The sequence below is a fragment of the Cnephaeus nilssonii genome, assembly GCF_951640355.1.
Source record: "Cnephaeus nilssonii genome assembly, chromosome: X".
Classification (NCBI taxonomy): Eukaryota; Metazoa; Chordata; class Mammalia; order Chiroptera; family Vespertilionidae; genus Cnephaeus; species Cnephaeus nilssonii.
In genome coordinates this window covers 63,505,357-63,519,186 of record NC_137071.1, presented here as the reverse complement: position 1 = coordinate 63,519,186, position 13,830 = coordinate 63,505,357, and the positions used below count along the sequence as shown (strand labels likewise).

The following is a 13,830-nucleotide window of genomic DNA, read 5'->3' as shown; positions in this document are numbered from 1 at the left end:
GTCCCCTCCAACTGCTCTCCCCTGCAGGCCCGGTCACCCCCAACTTCCCTTCTCTGCTGGCCCGGTAACCCCTAACTGCCCTCCCTTGCAGGCCTGGTCCTCCCAACTGCCCTCCCCTGCTGAACTGATCGCCCAAAACTGCCCTCCCCTACTGGCCTGATCACCCACAACTGCCCTCCCCTGCTGGCCCAGTAACCCCTAACTGCCCTCCCTTGCCAGCCTGGTCGACCCTTACTGCCCTTCCCTGCAGGCCTGGTCGCCCCTAATTGTCCTCCCCTGCAGGCCTGGTCCCCCCCAATTGCCCTCCCCTGCAGACCTGGTCCCCTCCAACTGCCCTCCCCTGCTGGCCTGTCCCCCCCCCCAACTGCCCTCCCCTGCAGGCCTGGTCCCCCCCAACTGCTCTCCCCGGCAGGCCTGGTCCCCCCCAACTGCCCTCCCCTACAGGCCTGGTCCCCATCAACTGCCCTCCCCTGCAGGCCTGACCACCCCCAACTGCCATCCCTTGCAGGCCTGGTCCCTTCCAACTGCCCTCCCCTGCTGGCCTGATCGCCCACAACTGCCCTCTCCTGCCGGCCATCTTGTGGCAGCCATCTTGTGTCCACATGGGGGCAGCCATCTTTGACCACATGGGTGTGGCCATTTTGTGTGTTGGAGTGATGGTCAATTTGCATATTATTCTTTTATTAGATAGGATGCCAAGATGCAAAATACATTAATATAAATTGCTGAATAGCAACATAGTACAAAACATCAAATTTGCACATGGAATCATATGTTAAACATTGTTATTAATAAATGAATTGAAATGAACTGTGCCTAGAAATTAATAATAAATCATCATAATCTTTTGCATATAACCAAACTACTTAATTACCTGTATTAGAATACAGTCCTTATTGCCATATTTATATGAATCCAATGTCACCAGTGCAAGCTGGATCTCCACTCAGTAGATCCTTGTGCTAGCTAATAGAAATTAAATTCCAACTTGAAGACTCTATGTTTATTTTTAAGCTTAAAATGGAAATCCCCTACCATCTCCCCTAGCTCCCCCTAAAAAGAACAACTGCATACAAAAGAGCAACAATATTCAAAAGCAAATGCGAGTGTTAGGACATATTTATCTCCTTGCTCTAACTGCATTAATTCAATTTGGATAAAAATAAATTATCACTATAAATATTTAACAGTCATTAACCAGTATACTCAATGTACAAAAACAAGTTTAGTCTCAGTAAGCTTAAAATGTTGAGAAGTTACTCAAGTATAGCATTTTTAATTTCCTTACATTTAAAGTGGTAGGGAGGAGATATTTCACCAATACTACTTAAAGGAAATTCAAAATGCCTCTGATTAATGTGAGAAACGCTACTAATATGAACCTTATTCAAATCTGAATTTGGGTTAGAGATGATATGTACTACTACTATATAGTTCAGTCATCCTTTAAAGTTATCACCCCAAAATGTGGAAGCAGTATTGTTGTTTTGGTCCCATTACTTTTACCCATTTATATAAGATTTTAAAAAATGACTATGGGTGAGCAGGGGAACAGGAATCTTAAAGAGCAATTATAATTTACCCCGTACAGGTAATGATAAAAATCATATAAAAACAAGTGGCTGTTTTTATTATCAAATTTTTAATCAAAGAAACACCTCCTTGGAGGAGGTCAATGGGGAAAAGGGGAACATCTGTAATACTTTCAACAATAAAGATAAAGTTAAAACGAACAAATAAAAAATAAATACTTCCTAATTTTCAATTAATAGTCAGTGACCATACTCTAAAAACAAAATTCACTTTTACAAACTATTGAAGACACACAGCTAATAAATTGTTTGTGCTCTATACAATAAGCAATCACCTAAAAGTTTCAAATTTAGAGCTTTAAATCTATCAGCAATAGCCACTGATACCATTACTCAGAAGATATGTCCATTATTGTTTCGTTGAGTATCCACAATATGAAAGATGACATACAATGCATAGATGACACTCAATGAAACATTTGTAATCTGCTAATACACTAGTAAAGTAAAACCTAACCACTCAGATATTTTAATTAACGAGACTCGTTCCACGATTTTACTTAGCTCTAAAGAGCCAAGTAATTTTTAAATGAATTATTAGTAACTAACTAAGACTTCTTATAATCAAATAAAAGTCAATACCTAAAAAAAAAACATGTCCTGCAGTAATTAAAGTTTTAGCTCAATATCCCCTGTTATCTACATCTACAAGCCTGAACAATGAGAACTACTGTTATAGACAAGACATGATCCTCAGGCATAACAAGTTTCAATGATCAGAGTAAGATAGGATTATATTTGAATATTGCCTTTCATTATTTAAGCTTTCACCAAGTTTCACCAAGTATATCATTACCCAGAAATTCCAAATAATAATTGTATCGGCAATGTTAAAATAACATTTCTTGTCAAGCATCTCAAAGACACAAGAGGAAATAAAATCAATGTTGGGGGGTGGAAAGGGGAGCATTTTAAATCGAAGAGAATGATCAGCTGCATCAAATGCTGCTGATAAGTCAATCAAAATGAGACTGAGAACTGAGCATGGGATTCAGCAGCATGAAGATCTTTGGTGACCTTGATAACGGTTTTGATGTAATGGTGAGGTGGAAGCCTGGCTGGAGTGAGTTTAGGAGAGAAAGTGAGAGGTGAGAAATCAGAAGCAATCAATATAAACAAAATTAAGCGAGGTGTTTTGCTTCAAAGGAGAGTAAAAATAAAGCAGTAGCTGGCAAGGGAGATAAGGTCAAGAAAAGGTTTTATAAAATGAGTCAGGTTGTATGCTGCTTGGAATGACAGAAGACAGAAGAGAAAAATTATTGGATCAATGTCCCTGAGTAGTTGAAAAGGAATGGAACCTTGTACATAAATGGAAGGATTTGGAACATAAAAAGTTCACCTATGGTGACAGGTAGCAAGACAAACTATGTGAGTGCAGGTACTAAAAGTTAGGTAGATATATATGGTGGTGGAAGTTTTCTTCTGATTGCTTCAGTAAATTAAGCAGCAAGGTCATCAGCAGAGTATAAAGATAAGTAAGAGTTCTGAGGATTGAACATCAAAATACAGGTGTGAAATAGTCATCTAGGAGCACAGTTGAGGGACTGGAGTTGAAATGTATAAAATAATTGTCTGAAAACATCAGGGCCTTCTTGGGGCTTTGGAAAAGCAATGTTTCTGATCATTAATAGGGCATTATTAGATTAGAACAGGCAAAACCTGAAGGACAGGAGGAAGACCAGTTAGCAGGCTATTTTAGTATCCTACAAGAAACAACTAGAGAGGGATATTGTCGAAACTAGGGCAAGAGCACCTAGAGGACATTTGAGGAAACAGATGTAAAAGTCATTGCAAAAGCAGAGCCAATGGGATTTGGCAAGCAACTGGAAGTGACTGAGAATGCCAATGGAGTGGAAGATCGCCCGAAGTGTCAAGCTTAAGTAAACTAGAGTAGGGCAATGCCACTGATAAACTCAAAGAACTATTTCAATACTGTGAAAATTAGTAACCAATTGGCAGATTAAAGTGGTAAGTATAATTTGAGTGAGGCTTGAGTGAACAAAAGAAAGTAAAAAAAAAAAAACTATTTAAAAAAATTAAGTGTTAATCAAGGAATGTTTCTGCTTCTGTTATTATCATCACTGCTTTGGAGTGATTAAGATAAGGCAACCAAGTGGTAAACTGAGGGGCAATCTAGGTGATCTAGAAATATTGGCAACTAAAGAAAGAATAGAACTTTATTTGATAAAGAAAGATAATGTAACACACATTTATGAAATTACTTATACAGAGAGCTTATATGCCAGGCACTATTCCAGGAATGTCATCTCCTTTAATCCTTTAAGATAAGCATATGAGGTAGATCCTTTTATATCTTTGTTACAGTTAAGGAAAATAAAGTGTACAGAGGTTTAAATAACCTTTGCAAGTTAATACGATTAATGGCAAAGCCAGAATTCAAATCCAAGTCGGAATGACCCCAAAGGCCTTGTTCATAACCACTCCACAATACATACTTTGCAAAATTAGGAGCCTGGGAGAGGTAGCATAGATTATTTAGCTTCTGAGGAGAATTTCAGAGTTAAAGATCTTACACAGGTGGAATCATTCCAAAGAATGACACAGTCCAACCAAGGCATACTCGTGCCAATAATTAGCTAAATGTATAGGTGCAGAAGTCAGAGTTTAGGAAATCAAGGAACTAAGAGCAAAAAAGCATGGGGTTGTCAACATAATAGTTGAAATCACCAAAATCAAGGGAAAAGTCAAAAGGATAGCCAGGTGCTTTTATCATTAAGGAAGGTCAGCAGATAACAGGCTTTACAAGAGAAAGGGCTGCTGAATGATGGTTCAAAGATGGCATGGAAGGAGCAGGAACAAAAAAGAGTGCACAAGGGTGTGCTGCAGGATGAGGAGGATGGGCTGATGAGGGCACAAATGTCAGGATTTGTGTCAGGGGACAAGCCAGATAGAAGGAATAGTGGCTAGATAGAAGAAATAGTCAAGGAAAAGTTTAAAGATAAAGGGAATTAAGTTTGTCTTCATTCAACAACTTTCAACTGATATTTATTGAAGGCCTATTACCTCCTATTCTAGGCACAGGAGGGAAACAGTGGGGGTGGGGAGGGTGGTGACAAGCTGTTCCATGAGCAGAGTAGAAGGGTCTGGATTTGCAGTGATTAGTAACCTTTTATTTTGGTGTGGGTGAAGGGACCTTGGAAACTCCTGTGAACTCTAACTCTAGATAAATAGACATCCACCTGAAAATATTACAATGTTAAGTGGGAGAGAATAAAGAAATCATGAGTCAGGATCTCCACTTCTTTTCTGGTCAAGCAAGCCAATGTAATATGGCCCAAATCCTCATCTCTCCCCTCTCTTACCATAACTACTGAATACTCAAAATATGATATTTATTATCTAATATAAGAAACTAGAGGCCCGGTGCACAAAAATTCATGCACTCGGGGGAGGGGGCATCCCTCAGCCTGGCCTGCACCCTTTCACAATCCGGGACCCCTCAGGTAGGGTCCCTAGGCCTGGCCTGAGATCAGGGCCTATAGGGGCTTTCTTTCCCCCAGTTGCCACTGCTTGCCATTTGTGCAGTGCTACCCCCCCTCCCCTGCCACCAGTGGCCTCCCTCTACAGGCAACAGGCTGGGGTGTGATGGCTTGGCTGATCTGGGCCTCCCTCTTTCTTTGCTGGGGGGCGGGGCCAGCCCTGCAAGGGGCCATCTGCCTATCTGATGGTCCCCAGCTGCTTACCTGCCTACCTGATCACCCCTAACCACTCTGCCTGCCTGCCTGATTGCCCCTAACCGCTTGCTTGGGGGCGGGGCCAGCCAGTGAGGGGCCCTGGTGATCTGGTCTCTGGTCATTCTGGTCATGATGCCTCTGGCCTTTTATTATATCAGATAACATAGACCACAAGCTATAAAATATAAGCAACATGCTAGAAAATGTTGGTTGTGTGACTATTGCTATAGAACAAACTTGGAAGAATTAATTCCTCTGCCCCCACTACTGGTTTTATCACTTCTTCCCACCCAATTCTGTTTCACATACTCAACAAGATACCTTGTGCAGCAAAGAGGACTTAGAATTGTTTCGCTTTATAGAAACAGGAACACAAATTAGTTACCTGAAAATTTGATTTGATGTGCCAGAGACTACAAAATGCTACAGATCAAAAGTAAGTAAGACAGCCTCTGCTTTTAGGAGCTCAAACTGGAAGAGATAAGTAAGAATGTTTAACTCAAAAAAAAAAACAAAAAAAAAAACAGATACTTTTGAAAAATAGTTCTGCTGTATCAGCCAAGTTTCTGGTCTGTCCTTTACATGATATAAACACAGTCTATAAAAACATACCTACTTAAAACCCAGTGTTATTCTGGGCACACGTGGTTTTAAATTACAACAAAAGTAGGGGTCCACCTTACCATCATTTTTTCAAAGAGATCCAGTACTTCCTTTTCTGACAAATTCAAAGATCGTTCATCGTATAATGGCTGAGGTGCTGGAAATTCATTCATCGCAACTTGAGAATCAATAGGATGTTGAATAAGATGTTTTTCTTTTTTGACAGTAGATTTTCTAAAACTTGTAATTCGGTCACGCTGCAAAGAGAAAACAACAACAACAAATAAGCCCTAAAAAAGAGATTGAAAATCATGAAAAAAAGGAACTGAAACATCAACATGGCACTTAGTATGACATACAACATTATTGCCTTTTGACAAAATGTTATTCTAAGCAGCAAGCTCCAGTTAGAGATTGTACTGTTTTGAAACCCTGAAGTAGCTCGCCAGCCTCAGCAGTCTGGGGGCTGAAAAGTATTCCTTAAAAACTAAAACTCAGTTCTCTGTCATTTCTGTTTTGCACAGGAAGTAGGTAAACAAAAAGCCCTGCATCAAAGTCCTGTGGGTTGTTTCAGGGAGAATATGTCTTTGTTGGCAACTTTCAAATCATGAAAAAAAGAGAAAGAAAATAAAAAGAGCTTCCGATATCCAGTTCTAAGGGTTAATTATAGTAATGCTTCTCTTCTTCAAGGTGCCAGAAATTGTGACAAGTATCTGTGAGTACTTGCTCAGTGTAGCAGTAGAGTATCATGGTTAAGAGCACAGACTCTGAAGGCAGACTACCCGAGTATGAATCTGCCTTTTACTAGCTCAGTTCGCCTGTGCAAATTAGTTAGTCTCTGTTTCCTCATCTCCAAAGCAGCACAATGAGCCCTAGCTGGTTTTGCTCAGTGGATAGAGCATCGGCCTGCAGACTGAAGGGTCCCAGGTTCGATTTTGGCCAAGGGCACATGCCTGGGTTGCGGGCTCAATCCCCAGTGGGGGGTGTGCAGGAGGCAGCCGATCAGTGATCCTCTCTCATCACTGATGTTTCTATCTCTCCCTCGCTCTCCCTTCCTCTCTGAAATGAATTTAAAAATAAATAAATAAAAAGTAATATAGCACAATGACTTAACAAATGTCACATAAGTAAATAATGATATTACTTACACCATAGGATTATTGTGAGGTAAAATAAATTGATATGCCTAGTGCATTTAGCTGCTATTTACTATTGTTGTGCTTACTATTACTATTACTAGTATTTCCCCTACCTTTTTTTCTGCCCTAAAAAGTAGAACCAACAAGACATCATCACCTTTTCCATTTACTGGAAACACGACATAAACAGAAATATCTTAATCCTACAAACACTATTATGAAGAACTTGCTATTTAATGCATATTGACTCTGAACCATTGATTCCGTGTACAATCTCTAATAATTAGCTTTCTATTTCACATAAAGTGGGTTAATGACTCCAGTTGCATGTAAACAGGCCATTCTGTTTTAAACCACAAAACATTAGACATCAAAAATTAGTAAGGACCATAAAACTGAATGCAGCTCAGTTTTATTCTGGTTTCTGTTAGGAAGCACATGCACACTGTCAGCTCACATTAAACAAGCAGACACATTGCAGATGCAAGGACTGCGCATCTTCACTGCCAGGTTACTGCATCCTTATACATTACTTCAACAATACAAAAAGCGTCAAGAAGCCATTACTGCAACTTATGTAAGTTTCTGTTGACCCTCAGTAAAAAAAAAACTGACTTTTCATATTGATTCAAAGAACACTTTTTTTTATTAAAAGGTGTGCTTTGAAATAAATATGAATAGTTTTAAGCAGCTTATTTAGGATTACAAAAATGATTTTAGTACATGGTTGCTTACAAAGGGATTATATAAATCATAATATTCTAGAGCTGGAAGAAACTTGAAAAATCATCCAGACCAACTCTCTCATTTCACAGAAAAAGTGAGTCACTAAATTCATGAGTCTCTGGTTCCTATCCCAGTGTTCACATTAAGGTTCTTTTTTTTAAATCATCTTGAACAATATTTTCAAATTTTCTTTAAATTCTTTGAGAAAAATTAAGTTGATTTAGATATGTAGTATATCTTCGAACAATTGAAGAAAAAAATATTAAGCAATCCCAAATAAGCTGAATACATATCCAACAGTCAAATTTCACTAAAAGACATGGTGGACATAAAAGCATTTAAATATGCAATCAACCGTTAAATCAACATATCTCTGTTCCTGTCCCTTCATATCATTTAATATTTACTTTTACAGAGCTGGCTTTTCTACTGAGTAGCATTATTTACATATATATTTGATCTTCCACTATGCCCTTCATTTCCATCTAGAAAACTGGCTTTTGCTTTCAGCTATATCTTGATAAGAAAATGAAGTTAATCCGCATACTTCCACCTACTTAAATTACTAACAATATTTTACATTATTTGTAGATAGGCAATTTCACCAAGTAAAAAATTGGCATTGCTTGCAATACTGTTTCTTTAAAGTTTAGCTATAAAAGGGCACATTTAAATTTTAAAGCCCATAACTTTTAATAAGGTTTACTGTGATATACTCAGCTCAAAAATATTTAAGGATTTTAAATATCTGACTAACATAATTAACTTAACCTCCTTTCTATGTTACATTAATTTCTTCCAATATTCGTACTACTAGTTAACATAATCACAGTCAATTTACTTAGCTATCAAAAAAGGAAACATCTGGATTTTCCAGAGTGATATTTACATAGAGATTTTTTTAAATTTGGTTAAGTATATATCAAGATGATAATATCAAAATTTTGTTGAGATTTCATATAATTTTTTTATGTTAAAATTCAAACAAAGAAGTCACTCTATTGAAAATTCTTCCATTCTACTGCACTTTGTAAACATCCAAACATTCTATATCTTACATATATCAATGCTGTAATGTCCACTCACTTTAATATAAAAGCAACATGCATAAGTAATGTAATAACATGGTACTAAAGACCACCTTACCACATCATCTGCCAAAGTTTTTATTTGAATGTTCTATTAAAACCAAAAGAAAAAAAGAAACACCTGTCAATAAGAGAAACTTGTAGATAAAACAATAATTGAATAATTCTCATTTTTATTTTATCAAGTATAACTAGTCAAAATAATCAGACAGTTTAAATATATTAACAAGCACATTTTTTACAAAAGGAAAAAAAACAACTTTTTAAAAATTAAAAATCAAGGGTGGGGTGGGGATATCTATTTGTTTTTAAAGTTGGTGCCCAAGGTCCCGAAGTCACATTTGGATCAGACATCATGGCCACAGTGCTCAAACATAAGAAAAGATACAGCAAAGTCATAAGCCCCTTTCAAGTTTTTTCAAAGTTTTAGAATGAATGATCATGTTTTTACAATAGATAAATTTAAAAATATATAAATAGAAAGATGTCACATTTAATAGTAATGAAATATAACACAACAGCTCAGTCTAGAACTCTGTTATATCTGATGGGTATTTAAAGGACACCTTTATAAATAGTCTAGATAAAACTGAACTTAGTGATTTTTTTAATATATGCCCATTTCTCAAAAACTCCAACACTTTTTTTGGATGTGGCTTTCTACTTCTAATGCTGAGAATCATTGGAGATGGTGTATTCTAGTTAATAAAATACAGTGGTTAATAAAAACTACCACATAACATAAATGGGTACCATGATTTGAAGAATCAGAATACAGTAATACTAAAGTAATAAAGCAATACTAAAGTAAGCAAAGTAACATCTAATAATTTAGTAATCTTCATGATTCATACTTCAAGATACTTCAAGATCTTATAATAACACTAGTGACCTGGTACACAAAATTCTTGCACATTAAAAGGGGATTAATTATTAATTAGAGGAAATATTTTAATATTGCTATTTGCCCTTTCTCTATAATAGAAGTGTCAGAGATGAAAGAAAATTAGTAAAATGTATATGAAAATCTTCCTCCTGTCAGAGTCTGGGGCGTGCCACGGGAACCAGAGTCAACTGCGTGCCCACCCACGTGCGCCTCAAAATTGCTCGAGACACAGACCTGGATGCCCCCACCCCCACTGGGCAAGATCCAGACCCAGACGGCCCCACCCCCGTTAAGCCCCACTGGGTGGGGGGCACAGCCTCAGGTCGCCTGGCCTGGTGCCAGGCCGGGGGGCATGCTTTGAGGTCCCCTGGCCCAGACCAGGAGGCACAGCCTGAGGTCCCCTGTGAAGCCCCGCCAGGTGGGGGGCGGAGCCTCAGGTCCCTGCTGATTGCTCATTAAGGCTCATTAAGGGAACTCGGCCTCAGCTGTGGGCACAGCCATCTTGTGTTACAGAATCCCTGCCTCCCCCGTGGGCGCAGCCATTTTGTTACGGCATGATGGTCAATTTGCATATTCCCTCTTTATTAGATAGGATACAATTAGCATGAAGGGCAGTTATTATAATATAAATATTTTGAACTGCCAAGCAAATGACAAGATTAGGGAAGAACAGGTTTTGTTTAAATTGCCTGTTAGGAATTCAAATTAACCCTTCTGCTACATCATGTGCATTTATTTCCTACAACATAAACTAATGATATACATCAAGTTGGTCATGCATGCTCACATCCCTTTTTACTGAGCAAAATATGATCTCACTGATGGGGAGAAGTCCATTATGAGTTTTAAGGAAGTGAGAATTATTTGGTCTCAGGATCTCATGAAATCTTCAAATAGCACCAACCAAATGCTGTAAAGATCACCCTCCTCTCGATCAGCTGGGACAAATACACTATTATCTGCACATTTCATTTTCTACTCTCAATCCATTGATTCCCTCAGGGATCTACACTTCTACATCTTTATACAGTGCCTTCACCTGCTGACACAAACCCCCATCAATCTTTATTGCCTGAGGAAAATAAAAGAGGGTGGATTCGTTATATCAGAAAGGAATCTATTTTAAGAGAGATTTCCCTAGGACTATCTCCAGCTGGTATTTTCTCTTTAATTTTCCCTGTGGATTACTGGAAACTGTTTTATGCACAATGACAAGCTTCATGATCTCCTGTAATGTAAAATCAGAGTGCAAAATGTCAAAGCCTCAAAAGTGCCTCAAATACCCTGTTACCATCTGGATATGTACCTGTCCACCTGTGTTATTATTAGACAGATTATACAGTTCTTCAAGCAACGCCTGCTTTTCTTCTCTTCCCATCCTGTGGGGTTATAAGCTCAAGACTAGAAACAGATCTATATCTTCAAAGTTAGAATGTAAATTAGGGGAAAATATAATTTTATTTGGTCAAATTCTCTATGGTAAGGTACACATATGTGTGGACTGCTTTAAATCTGTATCTCAGTTTTGAATATAATGTTGACAGTTTAATAGGAGGACAGAAACAAGAAAAAAAGTAATGCTAGCAACATTATCACCTTGTCTATGGGAAGAAACTTGAGTGTTTTTCTATTTTTTAAGTAAACATATTTTTGTCCATATTAAATCACACATTATAGAGTTAGAGACTATTAAAGTTAGATGGAATTTGAGAGCATCTAGTCAAAACCTCTCATTTTGCAAATGACGAAACTGAAGCTTAAAGTAAATTTCCAAAGGACCACGGATCTGGTTATTACTTGATACTAAATCTTAGTCAACATGTGACCTTTTCAGTGAGTATAATTAAGCTCTAGGACATTAGGATTGAATTACTGAATTGAAACAGTTCATGGTAATCTCAAATTCAGAGACACCACTTTGTGGGTAACTGCCCTTTTGACACCATTACCCAGGGGTCAAGCATCATTGCCAAGAGCATTCCCCTGCACCGACAGTCCTTCCCCAACACATTTTACATGTCATCTACTAAACTCAATTTGACCAATATACTTTATGCTCTTCGGGTGCTAATCAGTTAGTTATTCTCCATATACAAGCTATATGCTAATTTAGATTATTCAGAATTCTTAAATTTTACATTCCTAATTATTCCTTAATATTGCCACAATTCTAAAAGTCAGACCACTTCTAGGTGGGTGCAGGCGGGAAAAATGGGTATACAATGAGCACTACATGAGCAGGAAGTGGGCAAAATGTCTCAGAGTCAGACAGACTTTCACCAAGGGGGGTAACATTTATTAATGGTTAGATCTGCATTCCATTTATCCAGGCTTAAGATTCCCATGCCACCTTGGTCTCCTCCCTTTCCTTCATTCCCTATAGCCAAGCAGCTGTCAAATTCCATGGTAATCTTCTTGCAGTTCCCTCTTCATCCTCACTCAAAACATCCTAGTTTAGATTCTAATCATCAGCAGGCAACAGCCTCCTAATAATTACCTCTGCTTCAACTCTTTTCTCACTGCCAAAGTCCTCTTCTTAAAGCAGAGATCTTCCAGCCACCATCACCTCTTACCTAGATTTCTGGAATAGCCTCCTAATCTGTCTCCCTACTTTGGTTTTCACCCTCCTACAGTTAATTTTGAAGAGACTGAAGTGATACTATTAACATCAAAATCAGATCAGGTCACTCTTCTGCTCAATGCTTTCCAATGATGCTCTATTTTCACTGCATGTCAAAGTCAAAATCCTTATAATAGCCTACAAAGAAGGCCCTATTGATCTGCAAACTCGCTATATCCCTCTGACCTCACCTCCTACTACTGTCCCTTTCATCCACTCTGCTTCAGTCACGCTGACCACCTCTCTGTTCCTCAATAAGGCAATAAGCCACATGCACTAGCTCTTCCCTCTGCCTGGACTGCTCTTTTCCATTATCCATATAGCTCAATCCATCACCACCACCATCCCCTCCCAAGTTTTTGCTCAGTGAGCCCTACTCTATCCATCCTGTTTAAATGGAAACACCTCCTCTGGGTACGCCTGACTTGCCTTACTGTGCTCTACTTTTCCTTGCTTCAGTAGGACTTATCACATTTTAACACAGTCTATAATTCACTTTTTTTGTCTATGAGCTCCATGAGAATAGAAATATTCATCTGTTTGATTCAGGAATGCACCCCTAATGCCTAGAGCAGTGATGGCGAACCTATGACACGTGTGTCAGCACTGACACGCGTAGCCATTTCTGATGACACGTGGCCGCTGAGGTTTATTAAATACAATTATATATAACAATTATACATTTATGTTATTTAAACTATAAATATCGCGAAATAATATTTTTTCCTCAAAGTGATACACTACCCGAGTTATGCTCAGTTTTTTGGCAAAGTTTGACACACCAAGCTCAAAAGGTTGCCCATCACTGGCCTAGAGCATTGCTTGGCAAAAGCACACTAAAAATTATGACTGTCACACACCTGTTCATAGTCAATGGCTTCTAATACAGGATAAAGACTAATAGCCTTAATATGGCATTAAAAGTCCTGTATTGTTCAGCCCTAGTTCTATTTCTTCTACTTCTTCTCTTTGCTCATGATCCACATGCTACAGAAAACAAAATGGAAATCCTTTTCCCAAATGTATGGCCCAGTACATCCTGATTGTGCACCCATTATTCTCTGCACCTGAAATGCCCATCTAGCTAGATAAATTTCTATTTCTAGAGCTACTCTTGAGTTTAATGTTTGATTATTGATAAACCAAAACTCAAAAATAATACTAGAGAAGGGTTATGCTTTTTTAGTGTTTTCTTAAAGTTGTTGTTTTTAAACAGACATCTTCAGGAATAACAGAGCACGCAAAGGCACATAGGAAATTATAGTCATATAAAAATTATTGCAATTAACTTGTGATAGAGAACCATAAAGAAAAACACTCTGCTTGTGATTTCTTGATTTATAAGTTTCATTCAACTACAGAGTGTATATCTTGTATAACTATGCACATTTGGCTAATATGGATATTTTCTCATAGATTTCCCTCATGTAAAAATCTACTTTCATAAATATTTTCTTGATGCCATTATTTAAAACTCTTCT

At 38.1% G+C, this 13,830-nt stretch overlaps 1 protein-coding gene across 3 annotated transcripts in view; it reads right to left on the bottom strand.

Annotated features, from left to right (window-relative positions):
- Positions 1 to 13,830, bottom strand: part of DIAPH2 (diaphanous related formin 2) — a 981,952-nt gene that overhangs the window by 922,320 nt on the left and 45,802 nt on the right. For 2 of the 3 annotated variants that reach the window (XM_079765112.1, XM_079765113.1), the window contains exons 2-3: positions 8,902 to 8,934; positions 5,971 to 6,147 (exon numbers count right to left, since the gene is read on the bottom strand). In XM_079765112.1, coding sequence (XP_079621238.1) covers positions 5,971 to 6,147; positions 8,902 to 8,934 — 210 coding nt within the window. The remainder of the gene's footprint in view (positions 1 to 5,970; positions 6,148 to 8,901; positions 8,935 to 13,830) is intronic. The other variant, XM_079765114.1, reaches the window with a different exon arrangement.